At 45.5% G+C, this 27959-nt stretch overlaps 2 protein-coding genes across 2 annotated transcripts; both read right to left on the reverse strand.

Annotated features, from left to right (window-relative positions):
* Positions 1–1609: 1609 nt before the first annotated feature.
* LOC117413616 (uncharacterized) lies at positions 1610–27239 on the reverse strand. The gene is made up of 18 exons (XM_059000502.1): positions 26959–27239; positions 26618–26776; positions 25413–25531; positions 24763–24940; positions 24012–24145; positions 23103–23262; positions 22495–22613; positions 21955–22174; positions 21433–21554; positions 5440–5545; positions 4054–4176; positions 3748–3920; positions 3469–3601; positions 3241–3393; positions 2860–3040; positions 2619–2760; positions 2163–2238; positions 1610–1770 (listed from the first exon to the last, which is right to left on the reverse strand). The coding sequence occupies exons 1-18, from the start codon at positions 27206–27208 to the stop codon at positions 1685–1687; spliced, it is 2634 nt and encodes an 877-aa protein (XP_058856485.1). The 5' UTR covers positions 27209–27239; the 3' UTR covers positions 1610–1684.
* Positions 19207–19972, reverse strand: LOC131701530 (zona pellucida sperm-binding protein 4-like). Its single transcript, XM_059000085.1, has 3 exons — positions 19824–19972; positions 19518–19690; positions 19207–19371 (listed from the first exon to the last, which is right to left on the reverse strand). Exons 1-3 carry the CDS (start codon positions 19861–19863, stop codon positions 19222–19224), a joined length of 363 nt encoding a protein of 120 aa, XP_058856068.1. The 5' UTR covers positions 19864–19972; the 3' UTR covers positions 19207–19221.
* Positions 27240–27959: the final 720 nt, after the last annotated feature.

Below are 27959 nucleotides of genomic sequence, written 5' to 3' on the forward strand. Positions count from 1 at the left end.
GCAGGCGAGCCCGACTGAGGGGACAGCCTTCTGTAAAAATAATTTACAAAATAACAGACACAATTACCTACCCGAGGGGACGTGTATAGATATAAGGGGAACCCTGGCCAACCCCAGTGTATAAGCACAGCGGAGTGTAGGACGGAGACCCGTGCTGACCGGCTTAGCGGCAGTGGGGGCACTGCATAAGCAGCACTTTTGTTTGTAGTTTTATTACTGTGTTTTATTTTCCCTTTTTCTTTCGCCTTCTGTTTTCATTATTACTTTTGAGCACTTGAAGGCGCACAGAGTTGGCTACCTGTGTTGGTAACCCCGTGGTCCTGGTTTACTGTCGGCAGTATCCAGACCACGGACAACAGCGCCCTCTGCGGGCTAAAGTAAATAAAACAATTAAGAAAAATCTATAAATCTGGGCACCTGTGCAGTGTTTCCAAATAGTCTTCTGTCTCCTGTGTCAGTGAATACCCTCACCCTTCCACAAGGGGATTCCATATTTTGCTCAAAACTATACTGTTAAACCCCTTTAATGTAGGTCTGTGTTACTGCAATCCCTGTCTGTACCTAGCAGAGTTTAGGACCCAGGTGAGTGCTGTGGCAGGCATGCATTCCGCATACAAGGCAAGCTCACACACTTTACCATCTACTATGGCTGCACAGGCAATAAACACTCCACAATCTAAAGCACTGCTGAAAAAAAAGATACTTTCTGTAAACTATGCAGGACATGGGAGCAAGAATGTTTGTGGTACAAGAGTTCACAGAAAAACAAATTTATACACACAGCCCATTACATGTTGTGACTAGTTCAACTAGATATGTTCCCAGACTCACACACTGCAAAGTATTCTGCAGGAAAGTCTGAACATCACAAATAGTGAAGAATGTTCATTACAAGTTAAGCATCAACATGGTTTAGAAATGCAGATTCATAACATGTGTTTATATGCAGCAGAGTTTATTTCAAATAGAAGATGGTCAAGGAAAAGTTAGATTGATCCACCACACAACTCCAGTGTTATGAACATTGGAATACCCCCTTTTTTATTGTTAAAGTAGGTGCCATAGCCCATCCTTATGGCAAGGTCAACATGCAGAACCAAACTCACCCGTTAGGTTTGTTCTGGGATATGTAACACCAATTGCTTATGCTTTGCAAAATCAACTACAGTGGACCCACTCACAAAAGTATTGGCTGCTGCCAAACCAGCAACCTCCAATCTAACAAGGGCCAAGACAGAATCAGATAGTGAAGCATGTCAAAAGGAAACCACCTTCAAAAAAGCAGTTAAGGAGCACAGTCTCATTTCACCAATTATGAGGGGAATAGTTGTATGTCTGTCTTGCATAGGGATTCACTGCAGACCACAGATTTAAGATTACAAAAAAAAAAATCCCTTACGATGGGAAGTTGCCCTGGATAAGGGCGTCTGCCAAGAAAAATAATAAAGCTCAACATTGACACATGCGAAACAGCATTGTAATTTGAATTGCAGCAAACAATTCTGCTGTAATTAATTCATGAATTGCCTGCCAGATCAGAACATTTTTGCAGTGTTGAAATTCTGGGGTGGAGAGAGTGTTACAATGAAGACACAGCACAGCAGAAATGGGTTTGTTCTCTTTATTTGAAATGGTTACTGTAGTCTTAGGGCTGCGTTTCCTGCCTGGGCTCCGAGCTCCTTCACTAGCCTCCCTCCAGCAGCACACTCCCCGGGCAGGGATTACCAGCACAGCGCAGTCTCATACTGGGGTCTATCGAGATGGGAGTATCTGAAGGAGGAGTTACAAGAGGCACAGTGCTGGGGTCAGAATACAGCATGCTGGGACAATCAGAAGCAACACAATGTACCAGAGTGAAGTACAAGCCAATAGAACTGCTGTTCAATAGTGTGAAGCACTAGATAGCAAGTACAAAATCACTACAATAAAAACCATGCAGTTCAAAATGCAGCAGCAGCGCAGATCAAACAGAACACATGTATCTTAAATATTAGAACTATGGATAAAGTAAATGCATGTGTACTTGCACAATTACCAGCTACTATGCAAATGACACAAGACAGTGTTCCCCTTAATTCTCACACACGTGTGAACCCAATCAACAGAATCCCGAGTCAACGCTGGTCCTCTTCTAGAAGGATTTGATCCATTGTGCAACTCACCTCTCCCATCAAAGCAACCCTCATTGCAGACGCGCTGGTCTGGAGAACAGACTTCAGTGGAGCACATGAAGGAGATCTGAGATACAGGGGAGGAGGAGAGACTTGGTCAAAGCATATGGCACTGAATTTAGCCGGGACCGAAAAGAACTCCCATTGCCAGCAGCATCACCCATGCCAGGTTTTACTATGAGCTTGATTAGTGTAGAGGCAACAAGCTCAGGTGTGCAATTAAACCAATAGCAAAACCAGGAATGGACCCATCTGCTTTGGGAGGCTCTCAATCCGTGTCAGGAATACAATACAGATCTAAAATGCAGAAGACAGAAAGACTGCTAGTCTAAATGCTGGTCATGGAATTTCCACTGAAGACACTGGCAGTTGAGCGTTGTTACTGATGCAATACAGACCCGTGCAGAGCCAGGTCAGTCTGCAGAACCCCATTAATACCCCACCCACCTCCTCGTCCAGGGCTAGCCCACTGCTCAGGAACTGGAATGTCCGGAGACTGAAGCGTCGTCTGAATTTGGAGTGGGAGTGGGGGGGCTGGCCGTCGACGTGCAGCGAAGCAGAGCTGCCGTAATCCAGGACATTGGGACAACTGAGGGACGGAGACATTCAATCAGAAGCGGTATAGGGTCAAAAAAAGGTTTATGGCACCGACAGGAATTCAGAACACATGTGTGTGATGGTCACTCACCCCTGGTACAGCAGCACCCACACAGCACTGGAGGAGCGTGGGTAAGCAATGCAGTAGTGCACCAGCAGAACCAGGCTGGGGTCAGTGGGGTTGATCAGACGCAGCTCAAGGTAAACTCTGCTCCCCAGGAGGAGACTCACGGGCAGGCTGGAGGAGGGGTAGAACTGGGAGAAAGTCCCATCTGAGGAGACGAGACAGAGCGAACCAGCTTTCAGCATCTTATTAAGCGAGACATGGGGTTAGGAGCAGCTGCATCTCAGATCCGAGGAGAGATTTCACATGCATTGATAGAAAGTATCAAGAGTGTTTGACAACTTTGTGTTTGGTTTATAATAACCAGAGAGGAGATGGAGAGATACACCTCCAGGTGCCATGTCTCACCTTTAGCAATCTGTAACTGCACCTGAAACACCCCCAGGTGAGGGGCAGGGCGGAGGGCTGTGGGGGTCTTCACCAGGAACCCAGTGCTGGCCACGTTCCCTTTAGAATAACGACATTCCACAAGGAGACTGGGGGTAGAAAGAGAGTGGAGCACTGAACACAGTATAGGAGAAGGACGGTGTGTGATCCACACCATTGCTTTTAGATGGAGCCTCTAATAATGTATACCTGCAATAAGGGCAGGGCTCCGTCTATATACTTGCCTAAAGGGACTGTCGCTGGTTATGAGCCCGTAGGTCCACTGTCTGCGTTGGATCAAGCTCTGCACCTCAGCCAGGTACACTCTAGTCTCCCCCACAACCTGCACACAGAGTTACAATCCAGTGCATCACGTCACTGGTCCAATTAAATGTATGTGCCCAAAACTAATTACAGCCATTTGATATTTCATGCATCAAAAGGGTCAATTCTGAAATGCTCCATTCAAACTTCTGAACAGGAACTCACAAAAGTTCGGGTCCCACAGCCAGTGACTGGGAATTTGAAGATGGCATAGTCTGGAGTGCAGAGAACTGGGAGGCAGGACTGGTCCCCAGCGAGCGCCAGACTGGCAGGGTTGACCTCCGGATTGAAAGACTTGCGGTAAACAGCAAACACAAACTGCTCGTCTGCCGTGCACACTGAGGAGAGAGAGATTTTGAATCCAATACAGGCTTTTAACAGCCAAAAATGACCATGAACCCACAGAGGTTCACGCCACCAATGGATGCAAGAGGAAATCAGTCTATTGGAAGAGAGGAATGGGGTGCTTACTCTCTAGAGGGTAGAAGCAGCGGCGGGTTTTGGGGTTCATGCAGCAGCCTCTAGCCCGGCACAGCGCTGGAGAGAGCTTAGAGGGGCCACAGGGAAGCTGCTGCTCAGCTGGGATCAGACAGCCTGCAGGGAACAAGACAGGGAAGCAGATTTACCATTCAGAGTGTAGAGACAGCGGCTTGGGTTTGTATGGATTGCTGCTTTGAAGAGTAAAGGCCGCTATACAGACGCAACAAGCAAAACTGCAGCGATTAATAAAACCGATACTGGAAGTACCACACCACAGGCAACACCAAACAGAACAGCTTCCATGCACGCGGTCCAGCAGGGTGAAGCCGTCTCCAGAATGACAGAGGAAACACCCAGAGCTTTGTGACAAGGACCGTAATAAGATTAAGACTATGGGAGTCCATTTCAAAAGGAACTGGATAAGCCTGGTATGTGCGACTTATTGTCACACATGTTGAAATACCGTCAGAGAAGACTCAATTTCAACATCATGTTGATGATTAGGTACCAGTCTTGTTCATCGTTTTGTCAATAGCAATTAGCTGGACAGACCAGCCAGTTGTTGATACCACTGCCAATCTAAAAATCCACACCCAACCATTGCATCTGGTGTGGGGCAACCTCAAGTGTGTCACTCCCCCCACACCCCCAGAATCTGATACTCTTCAGGTGTGCTGAAGGTCCTGCAACATGATCAACCAAGAAAAGATTTGTATTCTGTGGCAGTCCAATCACAAGTGAGCAGATGAGGGACAAACAATTGAAGGCATTCTGCCTGGTCTGAAGGTCTGGAGTCATTTTAACCAACGAGAGTGTCAGATGTGCCCCTTGTTACGCAGGTGTCTAATCATTAGTGAGGCAGGACAAATGTAAGGCCAAGCAGTGCAAGAAAAACTGAATTGTGTGCAAGAGATTAGAGGCAGTTCATTGCATTGATAACTAGTTAAAATATCAAACAAATGCACACAGCCACTGACAAGAATACCGAACGGACTGTGTACAAGTAGTGTGGAGAGTTACTTTACAGTAGCTATTCATAAAGCCCCAACCTCAAAAAAGCTACACAATGCATCCATCTATTTAGCTTACTCAAAGCTTGGTTTCTTTTCTGTATTCAGAATGTTTATAGATTGCAGTCTTTTGGATCAAAACAGCACTACACGAATTACAAGGTTACAAAACAAATGTTACATTAAAAAAACACACTTGCTGTTCTGCTACCCCAGTGGATTGTCACTGCACACCACTGGGTTTTGCTACGAGTTTAATAAACACACCCAAGCTTGTTAGCTATATCCTGGGGATAAGCAAGCTCTGATCAAAAGCTGGAATAGGTGAAATTGCTGTGCAATGGGAGGAGGGAGTTCATTAACCCACCTTCTTGGGGGATGGGATTTGGGGGTACAGGGCAGGATGATACCGTCACCTCCCTCTGGTCAGAGGAGTAGGGGGTGAAGAGCACCGTCAGGACATACAAGTTATTCTAGAACACAAGGAGGGAGAGGGGAGACATTGGCACTATAGAAAAACACACATCCAGCAACACAAATGGACCGACACACACTAGCCCTGCTGCACCCAGTCCTGGCTTCCAGCTCTTACCAAGGTCTGGACATGGCAGGCTGTGTAAGACACTGTCAAGACGGTCTTTCCAGCCTTCTCCTCTAGAGTGTAGCCACACGCACTTGGTGCAGACTGCACCCCAACCAAATTATTGGAGTCATCTACAAAAAGATGTAAACAAAGCCTGGGTTAGGGCCATCCATCACCCATTGCCACAGTGCTGAATGTAAAATCATAGCATCAGTAACAAAGCCTTGATCTACATCCACTGCATGCAGCACAGACTGCCTCCATGCAGCCCCAGATACAGACACTCAATAGCTTGTGCCAAAGTTCCTGAACAAGTTTATTGGACCAGCTGTTCGACGTGTAAAAATGTTAGTGTGAAACACAGCAAGCTTCCATACACCCCCCAGATACAGATAGTCAATAGGTTTATAAAATCAGCATTACAATAAACCAAGACAAAAGCATGAAGACTCTCAGCAGCTTAAGCTAGAACGAGTCTCAATTTGAAAGTGCTCACATGACAATCATGGCTTTGACAGTCAAAAGCCAGCCCCAGACTCACCCTTGACTTTGACCAGATCGAGGGGACCGGCAGGCAGCAGCACCGTCATGCACCCCTCACTGCAGGAGACCGAGACACCAGCAGGGAGGGGAGGGAGAGAGGGAGGAGGGAGGATCTCACGCTTAGCCAAGACACGGCACTTCATATGCCTCAAGCGAGTCACCTCGTTTACATCAGAGAAGGAAACGGACAGCGAGTAGTGGACATGGCCTTCAATGTTCTACAAAGAGAAATAAGGGTTACACACAACAAGTCCCCCCCAAAAAAATGCATGATTTACCATTGCCAAGGACTAGGCTCAGTGAAAGCATGGCATGATCAGACATTACCACGCTTTAGCATGCTTTCACTGGGAAACTGAAGGGTTAGTTTTACCCTGCTCTGGTTTTTTTGTGTACCGTTTCTAATGCTTCCCAAATGCTCTCACTGTACTTTTACACACTGCTGAGCTGTTACTGTGGGCAAGACAAATATGCAGGAATTGCACAGGTGTGCCAAGTTCAACTACAGGGTCTGAAGGGATCCCTGCTTGCTCACACCGACAGCCTCACCTGTTTCAGCACATCACAAGCATCGTAAGGAGCCATAAAGTAGTTCTTCCCAATCCCCTGGACCAGCCCATAGCCACAGCTGCCATTGGCCTTCACAGCAACCAGGCTGTTCTTCCCATCTACAAGGACAGGAGGAGGTGGGTAAAGCTACGGCACTCGTTCCATTGGGAGGGTAACTTGCCAATGGATCTCCTGCGATTTATGCAAGTATAACCAAGGATCCAATACTAGTCTCACTAGGAGTTGAATAAGACACCCGAGCTGGATACCTACACTGTGGCTAATGAAGCTCATAGTAACTACTATGCAATAGGAGTCTTGCTGCACTCCCTACAACATGAGCACTGACCCCCATCCACCCCCTTTAGAAGGTGTGCTGACCATCTCTAAAATCCATTCCAACTCTTATAAGCTTGGACACCAGGGATGGAAATAACACTCCCATCGCACAGCAGTTTCATCTATTCCTGGTGTCACTAGGAGTTTAAGACATTGTTCCCTATACACAGTGGCGAATCAAGCTCTTGGTAAAGCCTGGAATGGGTGCACTGCTATTGCATTCATGATTAAGAGCAAGAGGCTTTGCAAACCAGCCCCTCCCACTGCAGACTCACCCAGGATGAAGACCTGGTCTAGTGGCCCCTCTGGCAGATCTGTACTCATGCTGGAGGGGCCACAGACAGCAGGGGGTTCGAATGGGAGACACCTCTGCTCTATAGAGCCTGGCCGTCCCTCCGCGTCCTTGTACGTCACATGGAAGACCAGGGTATTGTTCTAGGAGGAAGAGACGCAGGTTAGAATAGCGCCTTGAGCCTGCTTTTGACTGTTACAGTAGCATCAGGGGAGAGAAGCTTTTCTTGCCCAAATATTAAATCAGTGTTGTAGGAACATTTGACTGGACTAGGACAGACATCGATCATGCACCAGATTTGCCAAAGACTAGATTAAGCTATAATTGCAGACTTTACCACTGCAAAAGCACAGAGGTTAGTTTAACTGTCCGAGTTTCTACAATTGCTGTAGTAAATTGTAACATTTAATTGTCAGTCCTTATTTGGAGGACAGGCTTCACTTTGTCATTGAGTATTTAACTCATCTACCCGTTTCACTTTAACATTGATACTGTAATTGTTAGCCATAAACACCCAAGGTACCAAATTACAAATACAACTTGTGTTCAGATATTTAAACTACATGTTGATACTTAATGGGTTAAGGGAAATTCTGTGAATTAGCGAAGCATCTTTCAACATCAAATCTTGTGCAATTGCCTTCCTGAACGGCCCCAGCTATAAGGGCTGCAGGGCTGAGCGCTGTTCAGTGGTTGCTCCTATAAAAACACCTGAAGTGAATTCCCTCCCTTGGAGTTCAAGGGTGTTGCAGAAAACAGCTTGAAAAAACATTGGAGTCAATATCCCAGTCAAGGGAAACATGTATCCTTGTTAAGCTTCACCAAGGGGTTTTATGCCAATGGCCGCTGGTCCTTGGTTGAGATTATTGAAGGACACAGTAAGCGCATCCTTTGACCTTGTACCTGTGTTTGGAGAGGACAGCCTTCATCCTTGGCATAGTAAGAGATTGTGAGCACATTCCTCCCGTCTCCCTTCATCAGGTAGAAAGCACATTCATCTGGGGCGTCTTTGATCAGCATCTCCAAACCAGACCGGTCTGAGAAAAACACAACATATGAGAAGCAATATCAAGCTTCATGCAAATGTGAAATACTAGAAGTCACTCAAATCAAAACAAATATTCCAAAATGAGAAGTCAATGTTGAGAGACTGCTAGGGGAACTGTACCCCCCCCCTTACTGTGTATTAAAAAGGAGTCAAGATATGATATTGCAATAGGTGTATATAGTTTGCATCATGATACAAGACCACAGCATAGCTCACTACTCAATCTACAGCTCCCAGCATCACTCACCATTGCTGCAGGTGCATAGGCATGATGGGAGCGGACCATGTTCTCTTTACACAAGGTAAAGTGAGAAGTCCGGATCGTTTGAGATACCACAGCTTCACACACCGTAGTTAGTGTTTCTTGAATGAAGGGTGTGTCATAACTGCTAGGATCATACCACTATCCCAGTCTCAATGTAATAGCCACTAAATGATTGTTTGCTCTCATTAGGCATCTACAAGTAGACCATCACATTGATACAGATCGTACCACACCTTCATATCTATACGGTCGTGACATTAGTGTCTTGTTGCAGCCCTTGTGTTCAGATTCAGGAAGAACACGAGACATGCAGAACAGAATTTAACAAATCAGGGTCTCACCCGAGATTGTGACCTCCTCTAGGGGTCCCTCTGGCAGTTCAAAGGTCACAGTGGTGACCCCACAGGCTGCATTGGGGAGAGGTTTGGGGGTGCTCTGTGGACACCTCATCACCAGCCCTGCACCCCCAGCCCTTGGGAAGAACACAGTGAGCACGAAGGAGGAGATCCCGTTGATTTCCTAAAAGGAACAAGACAGTAACACCAGGGGTGGCCAATACTGCTATCAAAGCAACTCCCTTTAAGAAGCCTGGAATGGTGAGGTATTAACCTAGCAAGTACAACATTTCTGAGAACAAACACAAGCTGTATTTATGCAATCCGATACACTACACTGACTAATTCTAGCTGCAAAAGTGGCAGTAAGCCAGTTAAATGTGCAAGACACTTCATGGGTTAAACAGTGTTTATTACTCGGCAGAATGTGGTCCCTTAATGATTGAGAATCAATCTCACCAATACAGAACCAGTCCAACTCATTTATAGTTGACCTGCTATTCCTACCATGGTGCCCAACATCAGTTATTAAAACAGCTTTTTCATTCATGTCTAGCAATTGAGGAGCATCCCGTCGGATCCAGAGTCTCTCCCCACACAAACACAATAAAAAGGAGTTGAAGCAACTTACCTGTATCTTCACGTTGCAGCCCTTGAATGACGTAGTGAACAAGCTGTAGCCCCCACTAAACGTCACGCTGTACTTGCAAAACCCAGCCAGGCTCGCCACTGGAAGGAGGTGATTCTTCACTAAAAGAAATATAGAAACATTGTGCGATGTCATCCATTACGGGAGAGACAGCGACAGCAAGAGAGGTGTGGTACACATTAACCTGTCAAAACCCAGCCCCTCACAGGCAATTTCAGCCTGGGGGGCTGTGCCCTTAAATAAATCACAATATCTTCCAAAGTATAGACATCACAGGCATGGTTCAGGGCTTGAATTCAAGGTAACCCCTTGGGCATCAAGACTAAAACCTCAGGTGTGAAAAGTCTTACTCAGTACCACACTGGAAGGAGATATCCAGAAAATACAGAAAACAAACGCTTTTCATTTTTTTTATGTTCTATAGTGATTTTTTCAACTTTTAGCACATGAAAAGAGCCAGATTTTTTTCCAGTGCTTCACCAACATGTCTACTATACTGGGGAACTGTTTGAACAAAGGGATCAAATTCTACAGGAGTTTCTACAAAGCCAAGCCCAAGGGTCCCCAAACCTCTCCAAAAATAAACATTGTCTAAATCTTTATGTCCAGTGATACACTAAGTTCTAAAAGGGATGTTAGCTCCACACGACCATCTGAAAGGGGCATGTTGTAACTGGGTTATCTAACACTGTAAACCTGTATGATAGTGGCTGAGCTAGTGTCTTGTTTGTAGTGATGTGTGCAGTAGTCAATCACAGCGTATCATTTTCTGGCGTTAGACGGGTACGCGCACCACATTCTGACGAGGAAACACTTTGTCGCTACACCGGGACCACGTGCCCGAAGTTTAACGTAAACATGCGATTTATTGCCATCTAGTAGCAGGACGGAGGCGGGTCTATTAAACACAGACCAGATTCCAACAATACAAGTGGGAATGCTGTCATCTGAAATGTATGTTCCAGGATGTGCCAGGTTTCAATATCTACTCGATTCAAGGAAGTACAACAAACATTACAGATGTCAAATATCCAGCTAATATTTTACTGTATTTAGAATAAAATTACTTTTGGTCAACTAGCTACACTGCATTTTAAATTGTAAGACTCGCACCATTTCGTGCTGTACTCCAATCATACATAAACCAGTATGTATGTATATTATATACATAAATATATAAGCATTGTATGGAGTCGCCGAGGCCCCTCCTCGCCCTCACCTCGCACACGGAGCGCCTTCACGCCAGTGCCGGGTAACTTGAGTGTCATTCTATCCTCGTAGCAGGTTAATCCGGGATCCTCCGGTTTAAGGGCCGGGCCGGCGGAGGCTGTCTCGCCGCCGTCATCGTCCTCGCTTGGGCGAGGAGTGTGGAAGGAGTCTAGCGGGAGGAGGAACGAGAGGAAGCAAAGTTAACCGGTAGAGAATCACTGCAGAGGGACGCACCATGTCTATCTGTTTGTAACGAAGGCACTGTGCAATGCAGGTGGAACTGAGCACATTTAAAAACAAACTGACAGAGAAAACAAAACAAAACAGTAAGCCTCCTTTCTGGCGCCTCACCGAGGTTGGGAGTCGCATTCCCGGGCTGCAGCAGCGGGGTCTCCCCGGTCCAAGACAAGGCGGCCCGGCCGAATCCAAGCAGCAAGCCCGCCACAAGTAAGCAAGGCGGCAGCATCCTCTGCCCGCTCCGACACATTGGTGTTGTTTTCCCGCAGCCACTTGTCGCTCCAGTCCCTGCAGTCAGGCTGTATCCTCGCTTACTGCGCTCTGGGTGTTTATAAGAGGTGTCGAGACCGCGCGAGGGCTTCATTGACGCTCCAATCGGGTTCCACGCGCCAGCATTCTCACGCGGGTTTTTTTCCTTCTCTGCTTTCAGTTTTGTTTTATTTTATTTAAGTGAAAAAAAACACATTTTTTTGGGGGGGGGATTTTAGCCATGGCAGGTAAACAATTCAGTCATGCAATGCACACTATCTTTATATGGTGTTGAATAACATTGTTTGGTTCAGACGTGAGTTAAAAACAATTCACGATATTCATTTTTTCTCACCATTAACACGTGATAATAAATGTACATACACCGCGTGGTTTCCCGCCGCCAGTGTAACATGGAAACCCGCACGGTTTACCGCTTTCCGCTTTCCGCTGCCAGTGTAATCAGCCCTTAACTCCTGTCTGTCTGTGATCGGGTGATCTGAGCACGGGTTTTAATTGGAGGAGCGACCCACATCCTCCCGCCCCTTCTAAAGCGCGGCTGTATTGCAGTTGTATGAGTGAGGATTGAAATTGCTTCGTTTTGCCTCGCATCAGTGGTAAGAAACAGATCTGAAGGGAAATTGAAATTGCTAATAAGAACAGGTCATTTCATTTGGCAGTAGAGCATTACATTTGAGATGACATATCTGAAGGGAAAATGCGAAACTTTAATTGTAGCGCATACTAGAGGACAGGGCAGGGAGTCTTAGCTCAAAAACAAAAATGACGTTGCTGGTTGTTGCTATGGTAAGACGAGGCGCAATGTACTGTGTGTGTTTTTCCCCCACTGTAAGCAGTTACCTCACTAATGCAGTAACAGCCTTTCAGAATGTCAAAAAGTACAGACTGACATTTCTATTAATGGACCTTCCCTATCAAGTGCACAGCAAAAGAGATGTTTTATGTGACAGAACTGTGACCTCATTTACAGTCAAAAGGACAGGACCAATCAGAAGGCGGGGTACAGTAATTTAAATATAGTTTGTGGGTATAGCAAGCAATGATGTCAATTTGGCTTATTGTGATAAGAGGAATCCAGTGACAATTGCTGTAGCATTATTTGGAAAATAATTTGGTTCTTAAGAATTTCAATTCTTTGAATATCAATTCTGAAATACTTTTATACCAGGATGTTCTGAAAAAGTCAAATTCAGAGACTATTCTTGATGTGCAAACATCAGATAAATGTCAGACAAAATAGCTGATTATTAAAATGTCTCTATACCGGAATACTGTAACTGCATTTAAATAAGATCCTCGCAATGCAAAGACATCCTCAGAATAGAATGACATCGTCACAGCACAGTGACATCAATGCTATTCTGTGTGTCACTTGGACATGAAGGATATTCTTTCCAGTTGTGATTATTTATGAGGTCATTACTTTAGAACTATACAGGAACACTGATAGAAAACATGGGATTATTTATAAGATCAAAAAGAGCTCTTTTGGATATTGTTTAAAAAAAATGTTTCCCTATTAATCCTAAATAATTCCTAATTGGTGCATCCTGGTGTTCACTTTCCAAGCTTTCCCTATTCTTATTGAAGAATAATGACTAAGATTCCATTTATTTTCAGATTTATTCCAAGAATGAAGTGTTTCTGATCCCAGGCTGAATGTATGATGAGATTGTCTTTTAGAGTGATGCTGTTTTAGGGATGTGAAATCACTGCTGTCTGTTTCTGCTCATCTTGCCAGGACACTCTTGTAAAAGAGGCCTCACTCTCACTGGGTTTTTCCCTGGTTAAAGAGTAAATAAATAAATAAATCCCAATTTCTACTTCTGTTTGGCATGTTAAATAAAAGATCTAAATTATGTTCATGTAGGTTTTTTTTTAATTATGTCTCAATCCTAAAATTGTAGGTGATGCTAAACTTTTGGCCAGTGCTGTAGGCAGTTCTGTTAAACTTCCATGTAGATTTAATGCTAGGCAGGGGTGTCCAATCACGGTCCTGGAGGGCCATTCCACTCCAGGGTTAATGAGACAATGAACTACTTCAGGGTCTGGCTGGAGGTTTCATTGGTTAAGTTAAACCATAGAACCGGGTTGGAACAAAGACCAGGAGTGGAACAGCCCTCCAGGGCCATGATTGGCCACTGCCATAACTTGTGTAATAAAATAAGAGTCCCTTTCCCTTTGAAGTGAATGTTTTGCTATTTTTCCCCCCATTGTTTTAACAGTTAGAAGAATGAAAAGAAAATGATGAACAGAGTTGATGAAGTTTCAACACTGCTGTGGGCTGTCAAATTCATCGATGAGATTATCCAAAAAGCCACCAGGGAGCTTCCGAAAGAGCAATTGAAAGGTGAACCTGACCAGAAGTCCCTGAGCCCCAGCGTGACATCTCAGGGCCCTGACAAAGAGCTGGGCGAGGGAATGAAACATCTGCCTCAATTTAATGTGGACTGCAAAGTGCCTCAGCGCGTTGGCAGTGAGGACAGCGGCCTCTGCATGCGTAGGAGCACAGGAGGGGGCACCCCCAACCATCAGAAGAGACCCCCATGAAAACCAGACGCAGCATGCCAGCGGCAGCAACGGATTGTGCAGAGGAGGGAAATAAGAGCTGCCCCACTCAATGAGGAGAACCTGGTTCTGCAAAGCCTGGAGACCTCTCCACAACATCCCGGAGGAAGAAGATCACAGCACCGCTCTGCAGGGGGGAGAGGGGCAGGGGAGAGACCAGGAGGTGGGACAGCAAGACCCAGAGGATCCCAAAGGGATGGGAAGCCTCTGTGAAAGAGATGAGGAGGAGAAAGTCAGCACCGTGGAGCCTTTGAAGGAACAGCTGGCCAGTGAGAAGGGAAGGGGGTTTGGATGGTTTAAAAACATTTCCAAGAAAAACCAGACGGAGGAGAAAAAGATGCTGCTGGTGCTTCTGCATCTAGGGAGGGCGGCAAACAAAAACAAGAAAGGCAATTACAACTGCATGAAGAACAAGACAAAACAAGTATAGTGAGACAAACCAATGGAAAAGGGACATCAAACAAAGGCCAAATAAGAAGATGGTGAGACAGCAATGGAAATAAAGAACAACTAAATAGAAAGATGGGATAAAGTGGAGAAAAATAAATAAAAGGTGAAATAAAACCAGTGAAAATGAAGAACTATAAGAACAAGACAAAGGGTGAAATAAAGCAAATAAACATGAAGGCAAATACAGAAAGAAGAGAAAGCAAAGGAAAATACAAAAAGAAAAATGGAAGATGGAACGGTTCTTTAAACACCTGTGTATTTTCCAAGGTGTTTTTTTTATCGAAATGTTCTTCCAGTGACTTCCACTTTTTTGTTTGTTTACATCTGTATTCAAAATTCTGATATTTGTAAGTGATCAGTGATATTAACTCACCTAAAATACACATTCCTATGAGAAGCTGTTCAAAGCAAAATGTACTACTTATAGCAATCAGCAGGAATACAATATCCTTAAACTAATCAACTTAAGCACTCCATTATACTATCTGTCCTTTAAAATAAGAGAATGAGGCTGTGTTTCCTATACTTTAAATAACCATGCATTACCTGTGTGTGCATTCTATACAACTCTGCAGCTGCTGTGCTTGTGAAAGAAAATGAACACAATTCCATATGAATCCAATCCGGGGGTGTGCGCCTCTTCCTTTAAACTGCTTCCACGCAGCACAGTATTGTGTTTTGCACTGCAGCTGTGTGTTAGATCTGTTCTTTCCCAGCTCATTTTATTGCAACTGTAATTATTAAAAACATCTATTTTAAAATACAGAACATTTGAAATCAATTTGAAATAGTACCGTGATTGATACCATAACTGATTGAGGACTAAAACATTTGTTTGTTTTGAGTACAATATGAAATAAGATGCAACAAGTTAGGATTACAACAATGTACATCTACAATAACATACTGGTAATGCAATAGTGCTTCAGTGGAAAATCTGGTAGCATGCTGATGAGGTCAGCAGAGTGCAGGATGTACGAGGGTGGATCTACACAGCTGGCTCTGGAGGTAGAAGGCAGTGACACGCAGCAGTCCTGAAGCTCATGTAGGGGTGTAACAGGGGAGATCTGGACTGACTGTCTGGCACATCCGTATTACTGCAGGTAGAGGGCAGCAGTCTCGTGGGATCTCGTGACACGGAGAGGTGGGGAAGAGTGTGTGTGTGCGCTTTCCCTCTCTCTGAGTGGCGGGCCTTGGGAGACTGCTCGGCCCATAAGAACTGGCTTGGTTATGCGCTCGGGTGGCCGGGTTGGGGAAAGTACAGTGTCGCTGGCAGAAGAGGCCAGCGTGAAATAAGGAGCAGGCGAGCCCGACTGAGGGGACAGCCTTCTGTAAAAATAATTTACAAAATAAAAGAAACAATTACCTACCCGAGGGGACGTGTATAGATACAAGGGGAACCCTGGCCAACCCCAGTGTATAAGCACAGCGGAGTGTAGGACGGAGACCCGTGCTGACCGGCTTAGCGGCAGTGGGGGCACTGCATAAGCAGCACTTTTGTTTGTAGTTTTATTACTGTGTTTTATTTTCCCTTTTTCTTTCGCCTTCTGTTTTCATTATTACTTTTGAGCACTTGAAGGTGCACGGAGTTGGATACCTGTGTTGGTAACCCCGTGGTCCTGGTTTACTGTCGGCAGTATCCAGACCACAGACAACAGCGCCCTCTGCGGGCTAAAGTAAATAAAACAATTAATAAGAAAAATCTATAAATCTGGGCACCTGTGCAGTGTTTCCAAATAAAATCTTCTGTCTCCCGTGTCAGTGAATACCCTCACCCTTCCACAAGGGGATTCCATATTTTGCTCAAAACTATACTGTTAAACCCCTTTAATGTAGGTCTGTGTTACTGCAATCCCTGTCTGTACCTAGCAGGGTTTAGGACCCAGGTGAGTGCTGTGGCAGGCATGCATTCAGCACACGAGGCAAGCTCACACACTTGACCATCTACGATGGCTGCACAGGCAATAAACACTCCACAATCTAAAGCAATGCTGAAAAAAGACACTTTCTGTAAACTATGCAGGACTGATTAAGGGTGGACATGGGTATCCAGTGGTGCTCAGAACCAGTGCTTCAGTTAACATCTTACCAAAAGAAAAAAAAAAAAAAAAAAAAAAGTAGTTTATACACAGAGCCCATTACATGTTGTGACTAGTTGAAATAGAGATGTTCCCAGACACACACAGTGCAAAGTATTCTGCAGGAAAGTCTGAACATCACAAATAGTGGAGAATGGTCATTACAAGTTAAGCATCAACATGGTTTAGAAATGCAGATTCATAACATGTGTTTATATGCAGCAGAGTTTATTCCAAATAGAAGATGGTCAAGGAAAAGTTAGATTGATCCACCACACAACTCCAGTGTTATGAACATTGCAATACCCCCTTTTTTATTGTTAAAGTAGGTGCCATAGCCCATCCTTATGGCAAGGTCAACATGCAGAACCAAACTCAACCGTTAGGTTTGTTCTGGGATATTTAACACCAATTGTTTAAGCTTTGCAAAATCAGCTACAGTGGACCCATTCACAAAAGTATTGGCTGCTGCCAAACCAGCTACCTCCAATCTAACAAGGGCCAAAACAGAATTAGATAGTGAAGCATGTCAAAAGGAAACCACCTTCAAAAAAGCAGTTAAGGAGCACAGTCTCATTTCACCAATTATGAGGGGAATAGTTGTATGACTGTCTTGCATAGGGATTCACTGCAGACCACCGAGATTTAAGATTACAAAAAAAAAAAATCCCTTGCGTTGAAATCCCTTACGATTGGAAGTTGCCCTGGATAAGGGCGTCTGCCAAGAAATAAATAAAGCTCAACATTGACACACATGCGAAACAGCATTGTAATTTGAATTACAGCAAACAATTCTGCTGTAATTAAGTATGAATTGCCTGCCAGATCAGAACATTTTTGCAGTGTTGAAATTCTGGGGTGGAGAGAGTGTTACAATGAAGACACAGCAGAAATGGGTTTGTTCTCTTTATTTGAAATGGTTACTGTAGTCTTAGGGCTGCGTTTCCTGCCTGGGCTCTGAGCTCCTTCACTAGGCTCCCTCCAGCAGCACCCTCCCCGGGCAGGGATTACCAGCACAGCGCAGTCTCATACTGGGGTCTATCGAGATGGGAGTATCTGAAGGAGGAGTTACAAGAGGCACAGTGCTGGGGTCAGAATACAGCATGCTGGGACAATCAGAAGCAACACAATGTACCAGAGTGAAGTACAAGCCAATAGAACTGCTGTTCAATAGTGTGAAGCACTAGATAGCAAGTACAAAATCACTACAATAAAAACCATGCAGTTCAAAATGCATCAGCAGCGCAGATCAAACAGAACACATGTATCTGAAATATTAGAACTATGGATAAAGTAAATGCATGTGTACTTGCACAATTACCAGCTACTATGCAAATGACACAAGACAGTGTTCCCCTTAATTCTCACACACGTGTGAACCCAATCAACAGAATCCTGAGTCAACGCTGGTCCTTTTCTAGAAGGATTTGATCCATTGTGCAACTCACCTCTCCCATCAAAGCAACCCTCATTGCAGACGCGCTGGTCTGGAGAACAGACTTCAGTGGAGCACATGAAGGAGATCTGAGATACAGGGGAGGAGGAGAGACTTGGTCAAAGCATATGGCACTGAATTTAGCAGGGACCGAAAAGAACTCCCATTGCCAGCAGCATCACCCATGCCAGGTTTTACTATGAGCTTGATTAGTGTAGAGGCAACAAGCTCAGGTGTGCAATTAAACCAATAGCAAAACCAGGAATGGACCCATCTGCTTTGGGAGGCTCTCAATCCGTGTCAGGAATACAAGACAGATCTAAAATGCAGAAGACAGAAAGACTGCTAGTCTAAATGCTTGTCATGGAATTTCCACTGAAGACACTGGCAGTTGAGCGTTGTTACTGATGTAATACAGACCCGTGCAGAGCCAGGTCAGTCTGCAGAACCCCATTAATACCCCACCCACCTCCTCGTCCAGGGCTAGCCCACTGCTCAGGAACTGGAATGTTCGGAGACTGAAGCGTCGTCTGAATTTGGAGTGGGAGTGGGGGGGCTGGCCGTCGACGTGCAGCGAAGCAGAGCTGCCGTAATCCAGGACATTGGGACAACTGAGGGACGGAGACATTCAATCAGACGCGGTATAGGGTCAAAAAAAGGTTTATGGCACCGACAGGAATTCAGAACACATGTGTGTGATGGTCACTCACCCCTGGTACAGCAGCACCCACACAGCACTGGAGGAGCGTGGGTAAGCAATGCAGTAGTGCACCAGCAGAACCAGGCTGGGGTCAGTGGGGTTGATCAGACGCAGCTCAAGGTAAACTCTGCTCCCCAGGAGGAGACTCACGGGCAGGCTGGAGGAGGGGTAGAACTGGGAGAAAGTCCCATCTGAGGGGACGAGACAGAGCGAACCAGCTTTCAGCATCTTAAGCGAGACATGGGGTTAGGAGCAGCTGCATCTCAGATCCGAGGAGAGATTTCACATGCATTGATAGAAAGTATCAAGAGTGTTTGATAACTTTGTGTTTGGTTTATAATAACCAGAGAGGAGATGGATAGATACACCTCCAGGTGCCAAGTCTCACCTTTAGCAATCTGTAACTGCACCTGAAACACCCCCAGGTGAGGGGCAGGGCGGAGGGCTGTGGGGGTCTTCACCAGGAACCCAGTGCTGGCCACGTTCCCTTTAGAATAACGACATTCCACAAGGAGACTGGGGGTAGAAAGAGAGTGGAGCACTGAACACAGTATAGGAGAAGGACGGTGTGTGATCCACACCATTACTAGAGGCTCCATCTAAAAGCAATGTATACCTGCAATAAGGTCAGGGCTCCGTCTATATACTTGCCTAAAGGGACCGTCGCTGGTTATGAGCCCGTAGGTCCACTGTCTGCGTTGGATCAAGCTCTGCACCTCAGCCAGGTACACTCTAGTCTCCCCCACAACCTGCACACAGAGTTACAATCCAGTGCATCACGTCACTGGTCCAATTAAATGTATGTGCCCAAAACTAATTACAGCCATTTGATATTTCATGCATCAAAAGGGTCAATTCTGAAATGCTCCATTCAAACTTCTGAACAGGAACTCACAAAAGTTCGGGTCCCACAGCCAGTGACTGGGAATTTGAAGATGGCATAGTCTGGAGTGCAGAGAACTGGGAGGCAGGACTGGTCCCCAGCGAGCGCCAGACTGGCAGGGTTGACCTCAGGATTGAAAGACTTGCGGTAAACAGCAAACACAAACTGCTCGTCCGCCGTGCACACTGAGGAGAGAGAGATTTTGAATCCAATACAGGCTTTTAACAGCCAAAAATGACCATGAACCCACAGAGGTTCATGCCACCAATGGATGCAAGAGGAAATCAGTCTATTGGAGGAGAGGAATGGGGTGCTTACTCTCTAGAGGGTAGAAGCAGCGGCGGGTTTTGGGGTTCATGCAGCAGCCTCTAGCCCGGCACAGCGCTGGAGAGAGCTTAGAGGGGCCACAGGGAAGCTGCTGCTCAGCTGGGATCAGACAGCCTGCAGGAAACAAGACAGGGAAGCAGATTTACCATTCAGAGTGTAGAGACAGCGGCTTGGGTTTGTATGGATTGCTGCTTTGAAGAGTAAAGGCCGCTATACAGACGCAACAAGCGAAACTGCAGCGATTAATAAAACCTATACTGGAAGTACCACACCACAGGCAACACCAAACAGAACAGCTTCCATGCACGCGGTCCAGCAGGGTGAAGCCGTCTCCAGAATGACAGAGGAAACACCCAGAGCTTTGTGACAAGGACCGTAATAAGATTAAGACTATGGGAGTCCATTTCAAAAGGAACTGGATAAGCCTGGTATGTGCGACTTATTGTCACACATGTTGAAATACCGTCAGAGAAGACTCAATTTCAACATCATGTTGATGATTATGTACCAGTCTTGTTCATCGTTTTGTCAATAGCAATTAGCTGGACAGACCAGCCAGTTCTCGTGATACCACTGCCAATCTAAAAATCCACACCCAACCATTGCATCTGGTGTGGGGCAACCTCAAGTGTGTCACTCCCGCCACACCCCCAGAATCTGATACTCTTCAGGTGTGCTGAAGGTCCTGCAACATGATCAACCAAGAAAAGATTTGTATTCTGTGGCAGTCCAATCACAAGTGAGCAGATGAGGGACAAACAGTTGAAGGCATTCTGCCTGGTCTGAAGGTCTGGAGTAATTTTAACCAATGAGAGTGTCAGATGTGCCCCTTGTTACGCAGGTGTCTAATCATTAGTGAGGCAGGACAAATGTAAGGCTAAGCAGTGCAAGAAAAACTGAATTGTGTGCAAGAGATTAGAGGCAGTTCATTACATTGATAACTAGTTAAAATATCAAACAAATGCACGCAGCCACTGACAAGAATACAGAACGGACTATGTACAAGTAGTGTGGAGAGTTACTTTACAGTAGCTATTCATAAAGCACCAACCTCAAAAAAGCTACGCAATGCATCCATCTACTTAGCTTACTCAAAGCTTGGTTTCTTTTCTGTATTCAGAATGTTTATAGATTGCAGTCTTTTGGATCAAAACAGCACTACACGAATTACAAGGTTACAAAACAAATGTTACATTAAAAAACACACTTGCTGTTCTGCTACCCCAGTGGATTGTCACTGCACACCACTGGGTTTTGCTACGAGTTTAATAAACACACCCAAGCTTGTTAGCTAGATCCTGGGGATAAGCAAGCTCCGATCAAAAGCTGGAATAGGTGAAATTGCTGTGCAATGGGAGGAGGGAGTTCATTAACCCACCTTCTTGGGGGATGGGATTTGGGGGTACAGGGCAGGATGATACCGTCACCTCCCTCTGGTCAGAGTAGGGGGTGAAGAGCACCGTCAGGACATACAAGTTATTCTAGAACACAAGGAGGGAGAGGGGAGACATTGGCACTATAGAAAAACACACATCCAGCAACACAAATGGACCGACACACACTAGCCCTGCTGCACCCAGTCCTGGCTTCCAGCTCTTACCAAGGTCTTCACATGGCAGGCTGTGTAAGACACCGTCAAGACGGTCTTTCCATCCTTCTCCTCTAGAGTGTAGCCACAGGCACTTGGTGCAGACTGCACCCCAACCAAATTATTGGAGTCATCTACAAAAAGATGTAAACAAAGCCTGGGTTAGGGCCATCCATCACTCATTGCCACAGTTCTGAAAGGAAAATCATAGCATCAGTAACAAAGCCTTGATCTACATCCACTGCATGCAGCCCCAGATACAGACACTCAATAGCTTGTGCCAAAGTTCCTGAACAAGTTTACTACTTTTTTTACTAGCTGTTCTCAACACGTGTAAAAATGTTAGTGTGAAACACAGCAAGCTTCCATACACCCCCCAGATACAGATAGTCAATAGGTTTATAAATCAGCATTACAATAAACCAAGACAAAAGCATGAAGACTCTCAGCAGCTTAAGCTAGAACGAGTCTCAATTTGAAAGTGCTCACATGACAATCATGGCTTTGACAGTCAAAAGCCAGCCCCAGACTCACCCTTGACTTTGACCAGATCGAGGGGACCGGCAGGCAGCAGCACCGTCATGCACCCCTCACTGCAGGAGACCGAGACACCAGCAGGGAGGGGAGGGAGAGAGGGAGGAGGGAGGATCTCACGCTTAGCCAAGACACGGCACTTCATATGCCTCAAGCGAGTCACCTCGTTTACATCAGAGAAGGAAACGGACAGCGAGTAGTGGACATGGCCTTCAATGTTCTACAAAGAGAAATAAGGGTTACACACAACAAGTCCCCCCCAAAAAAATGCATGATTTACCATTGCCAAGGACTAGGCTCAGTGAAAGCATGGCATGATCAGCCATTACCACACTTTAGCATGCTTTCACTGGGAAACTGAAGGGTTAGTTTTACCCTGCTCTGGTTTTTTTGTGTACCGTTTCTAATGCTCTCACTGTACTTTTACACACTGCTGAGCTGTTACTGTGGGCAAGACAAATATGCAGGAATTGCACAGGTGTGCCAAGTTCAACTACAGGGTCTGAAGGGATCCCTGCTTGCTCACACCGACAGCCTCACCTGTTTCAGCACATCACAAGCATCGTAAGGAGCCATAAAGTAGTTCTTCCCAATCCCCTGGACCAGCCCATAGCCACAGCTGCCATTGACCTTCACAGCAACCAGGCTGTTCTTCCCATCTACAAGGACAGGAGGAGGTGGGTAAAGCTACGGCACTCATTCCATTGGGAGGGTAACTTGCCAATGGATCTCCTGTGATTTATGCAAGTATAACCAAGGATCCAATACTAGTCTCACTAGGAGTTGAATAAGACACCCGAGCTGGATACCTACACTGTGGCTAATGAAGCTCATAGTAACTACTATGCAATAGGAGTCTTGCTGCACTCCCTACAACATGAGCACTGACCCCCATCCACCCCCTTTAGAAGACCATCTCTAAAATCCATTCCAACTCTTATAAGCTTTGGGACACCAGGGATGGAAATAACACTCCCATCGCATAGCAGTTTCATCTATTCCTGGTGTCACTAGGAGTTTAAGACACTGTTCCCTATACACAGTGGCTAATCAAGCTCTTGGTAAAGCCTGGAATGGGTGCACTGCTATTGCATTCATGATTAAGAGCAAGAGGCTTTGCAAACCAGCCCCTCCCACTGCAGACTCACCCAGGATGAAGACCTGGTCTAGTGGCCCCTCTGGCAGATCTGTACTCATGCTGGAGGGGCCACAGACAGCAGGGGGTTCGAATGGGAGACACCTCTGCTCTATAGAGCCTGGCCGTCCCTCCGCGTCCTTGTACGTCACATGGAAGACCAGGGTATTGTTCTAGGAGGAAGAGACACAGGTTAGAATAGCGCCTTGAGCCTGCTTTTGACTGTTACAGTAGCATCAGGGGAGAGAAGCTTTTCTTGCCCAAATATTAAATCATTGTTGTAGGAACATTTGACTGGACTAGGACAGACATCGATCATGCACCAGATTTGCCAAAGACTAGATTAAGCTATAATTGCAGACTTTACCACTGCAAAAGCACAGAGGTTAGTTTAACTGTCCGAGTTTCTACAATTGCTGTAGTAAATTGTAACATTTAATTGTCAGTCCTTATTTGGAGGACAGGCTTCACTTTGTCATTGAGTATTTAACTCATCTACCCGTTTCACTTTAACATTGATACTGTAATTGTTAGCCATAAACACCCAAGGTACCAAATTACAAATACAACTTGTGTTCAGATATTTAAACTACATGTTGATACTTAATGGGTTAAGGGAAATTCTGTGAATTAGTGAAGCATCTTTCAACATCAAATCTTGTGCAATTGCCTCCCTGAACGGCCCCAGCTATAAGGGCTGAGCGCTGTTCAGTGGTTGCTCCTATAAAACACCTGAAGTGAATTCCCTCCCTTGGAGTTCAAGGGTGTTGCAGAAAACAGCTTGAAAAAACATTGGAGTCAATATCCCAGTCAAGGGAAACATGTATCCTTGTTAAGCTTCACCAAGGGGTTTTATGCCAATGGCCGCTGGTCCTTGGTTGAGATTATTGAAGGACAGTCGGCGCATGCTTTGACCTTGTACCTGTGTTTGGAGAGGACAGCCTTCATCCTTGGCATAGTAAGAGATTGTGAGCACATTCCTCCCGTCTCCCTTCATCAGGTAGAAAGCACATTCATCTGGGGCGTCTTTGATCAGCATCTCCAAACCAGACCGGTCTGAGAAAAACACAACATATGAGAAGCAATATCAAGCTTCATGCAAATGTGAAATACTAGAAGTCACTCAATTCAAAATAAATATTCCAAAATGAGAAGTCAATGTTGAGAGACTGCTAGGGGAACTGTACCCCCCCCCTTACTGTGTATTAAAAAGGAGTCAAGATATGATATTGCAATAGGTGTATATAGTTTGTATCACGATACAAGACCACAGCATAGCTCACTACTCAATCTACAGCTCCCAGCATCACTCACCATTGCTGCAGGTGCATAGGCATGATGGGAGCGGACCATGTTCTCTTTATACAATGTAAAGCGAGAAGTCTGGATCGTTTGAGATACCACAGCTTCACACACTGTAGTTAGTGTTTCTTGAATGAAGGGTGTGTCATAACTGCTAGGATCATACCACTATCCCAGTCTCAATGTAATAGCCACTAAATGATTGTTTGATCTTATTAGGCATCTACAAGTAGACCATCACATTGATACAGATCGTACCACACCTTCATATCTATACGGTCGTGACATTAGTGTCTTGTTGCAGCCCTTGTGTTCAGATTCAGGAAGAACACGAGACATGCAGAACAGAATTTGATAAATCAGGGTCTCACCTGAGATTGTGACCTCCTCTAGGGGTCCCTCTGGCAGTTCAAAGGTCACAGTGGTGACCCCACAGGCTGCATTGGGGAGAGGTTTGGGGGTGCTCTGTGGACACCTCATCACCAGCCCTGCACCCCCAGCCCTTGGGAAGAACACAGTGAGCACGAAGGAGGAGATCCCATTGATTTCCTAAAAGGAACAAGACGGTAACACCAGGGGTGGCCAATACGGCTATCAAAGCAACTCCCTTTAAGAAGCCTGGAATGGTGAGGTATTAACCCAGCGAGTACAACATTTCTGAGAACACACACAAGCTGTATTTATGCAATCTGATACACTACACTGACTTCTTTTTTAATTCTAGCTGCAAAAGTAGAGGTAAGCCAGTTAAAAGTGCAAGACACTTCATGGGTTAAACAGTGTTCATTACTCAGCAGAATGTGGTCCCTCAACGATTGAGAAGCAATCTCACCAATACAGAACCAGTCCAACTCATTTATAGTCTACCTGCTATTTCTATCATGGTGTCCAACATCAGTTATTAAAACAGAGTTTATTCATTTTTTCATTAAGGTCTAGTGATTGAGGAGCATCCTGTCGGATCCAGAGTCTCAATTCTCCAAACCCACAAACACAATAAAAAGGAGTTGAAGCAACTTACCTGTATCTTCACGTTGCAGCCCTTGAATGACGTAGTGAACAAGCTGTAGCCCCCACTAAACGTCACGCTGTACTTGCAAAACCCGGCCAGGCTCGCCACTGGAAGGAGGTGATTCTTCACTAAAAGAAATATAGAAACATTGTGCTATGTCATCCATCACGGGAGAGACAGCGACAGCAAGAGAGAGGTGTGGTACACATTAACCTGTCAAAACCCAGCCCCTCACAGGCAATTTCAGCCTGGGGGGCTGTGCCCTTAAATAAATCACAATATCTTCCAAAGTATAGACAGCACAGGCATGGTTCAGGGCTTGAATTCAAGGTAACCCCTTGGGCATCAAGACTAAAACCTCAGGTGTGAAAAGTCTTACTCAGTACCACACTGGAAGGAGATATCCAGAAAAAATACATAACACAAACGCTTTTCATTTTTTTTATGTTCTATAGTGATTTTTTCAACTTTTAGCACATGAAAAGAGCCAGATTAAAATTTGGAACTGTTTGAACAAAGGGATCAAATTCTACAGGAGTTTACAAAGCTAAGCCCAAGGGTCCCCAAACCTCTCCAAAAATAAACTGTAAATCTTTATGTCCAGTGATACACTAAGTTCTAAAAGGGATGTTAGCTCCACACGACCATCTGAAAGGGGCATGTTGTAACTGGGTTATCCAACACTGTAAACCTGTATGATAGTGGCTGAGCTGGTGTCTTGTTTGTAGTGATGTGTGCAGTAGTCAATCACAGCGTATCATTTTCTGGCGTTAGACGGGTACGCGCACCACATTCTGACGAGGAAACACTTTGTCGCTACACCGGGACCACGTGCCCGAAGTTTAACGTAAACATGCGATTTATTGCCATCTAGTAGCAGGACGGAGGCGGGTCTATTAAACACAGACCAGATTCCAACAATACAAGAGGGAATGCTGTCATCTGAAATGTATGTTCCAGGATGTGCCAGGTTTCAATATCTACTCGATTCAAGGAAGTACAACAAACATTACAGATGTCAAATATCCAGCTAATATTTTACTGTATTTAGAATAAAATTACTTTTGGTCAACTAGCTACACTGCATTTTAAATTGTAAGACGCGCACCATTTCGTGCTGTATTCCAATCATACATAAACCAGTATGTGTGTATATTATATACATAAATATATAAGCATTGTATGGAGTCGCCGAGGCCCCTCCTCGCCCTCACCTCGCACACGGAGCGCCTTCACGCCAGTGCCGGGTAGCTTGAGTGTCATTCTATCCTCGTAGCAGGTTAATCCGGGATCCTCCGGTTTAAGGGCCGGGCCGGCGGAGGCTGTCTCGCCGCCGTCATCGTCCTCGCTTGGGCGAGGAGTGTGGAAGGAGTCTAGCGGGAGGAGGAACGAGAGGAAGCAAAGTTAACCGGTAGAGAATCACTGCAGAGGGACGCACCATGTCTAGCTGTTTGTAACGAAGGCACTGTGCAGTGCAGGTGGAACTGAGCACATTTAAAAACAAACTGACAGAGAAAACAAAACAAAACAGTAAGCCTCCTTTCTGGCGCCTCACCGAGGTTGGGAGTCGCATTCCCGGGCTGCAGCAGCGGGTTCTCCCCGGTCCAAGACAAGGCGGCCCGGCCGAATCCAAGCAGCAAGCACACCACAAGTAAGCAAGGCGGCAGCATCCTCTGCCCGCTCCGACACATTGGTGTTGTTTTCCCGCAGCCACTTGTCGCTCCAGTCCCTGCAGTCAGGCTGTATCCTCGCTTACTGCGCTCTGGGTGTTTATAAGAGGTGTCGAGACAGCGCGAGGGCTTCATTGACGGTCCAATCGGGTTCCACGCGCCAGCATTCTCACGCGGGTTTTTTTTTTTTTTTTTTTGGAAAGGTAAACTCGCACACCGAGACTTTTTTAAACTCAACTTTAATGTGAAGCTGACCAGTTGTTAATATTTTCACAGCCTTTGCTTTAACTGTGACTCCTATGCGCATATTGTAAACGAGGATGAAAGAGCAAGCGTGCTTCATTTACCTTTCAAACCAGCTGTGAAGCTCACACATTATTTAGAGGATTCACCTGTTGTCAGCTTCACGTTAAAGTTGATTTGAAAAGCCTTGGTGATATGGTTGCGAATAGCAAGTTAATATCAAACTGCAAACCAACTTTACCGCGTCTCTCAGCGAGATTGACTCAACGCAGAGGAAACTTTACCGCGTCTCTCAGCGAGATTGACTCAACGCGGAGGAAACTTTACCGCGTCTCTCAGTGAGATTGACTCAACACAGAGGAAACTTTACCGCGTCTCTCAGTGAGATTGACTCAACGCGGAGGAAACTTTACCGCGTCTCTCAGCGAGATTGACTCAACGCGGAGGAAACTTTACCGCGTCTCTCAGTGAGATTGACTCAACGCAGAGGAAACTTTACCGCGTCTTTCAGTGAGATTGACTCAACACAGAGGAAACTTTACCGCGTCTCTCAGTGAGATGGACTCAACGCAGAGGAAACTTTACCGCGTCTCTCAGTGAGATTGACTCAACGCAGAGGAAACTTTACCGCGTCTCTCAGTGA

The sequence above is a fragment of the Acipenser ruthenus genome, chromosome 25 (genome assembly GCF_902713425.1).
Source record: "Acipenser ruthenus chromosome 25, fAciRut3.2 maternal haplotype, whole genome shotgun sequence".
Classification (NCBI taxonomy): Eukaryota; Metazoa; Chordata; class Actinopteri; order Acipenseriformes; family Acipenseridae; genus Acipenser; species Acipenser ruthenus.

Bases quoted from the DNA above. Each gene is read 5' to 3' on its own strand.
- LOC117413616 (XM_059000502.1), bottom strand. From the start codon at position 27,208: ATGAAGCCCTCGCGCTGTCTCGACACCTCTTATAAACACCCAGAGCGC. The intron at 26,777-26,958 runs GTGAGGCGCCAG...TCCTCCCGCTAG, and splicing joins GAATGCGACTCCCAACCTCG to ACTCCTTCCACACTCCTCGC. The intron at 21,555-21,954 runs GTGAGTCTGGGG...ATCTTTTTGTAG, and splicing joins CGATCTGGTCAAAGTCAAGG to ATGACTCCAATAATTTGGTT.
- LOC131701530 (XM_059000085.1), bottom strand. From the start codon at position 19,863: ATGAACCCCAAAACCCGCCGCTGCTTCTACCCTCTAGAGA. The intron at 19,691-19,823 runs GTAAGCACCCCA...CTCTCTCCTCAG, and splicing joins CTGCTTCTACCCTCTAGAGA to TGTGCACGGCGGACGAGCAG. The intron at 19,372-19,517 runs GTGAGTTCCTGT...CTCTGTGTGCAG, and splicing joins GCTGTGGGACCCGAACTTTT to GTTGTGGGGGAGACTAGAGT.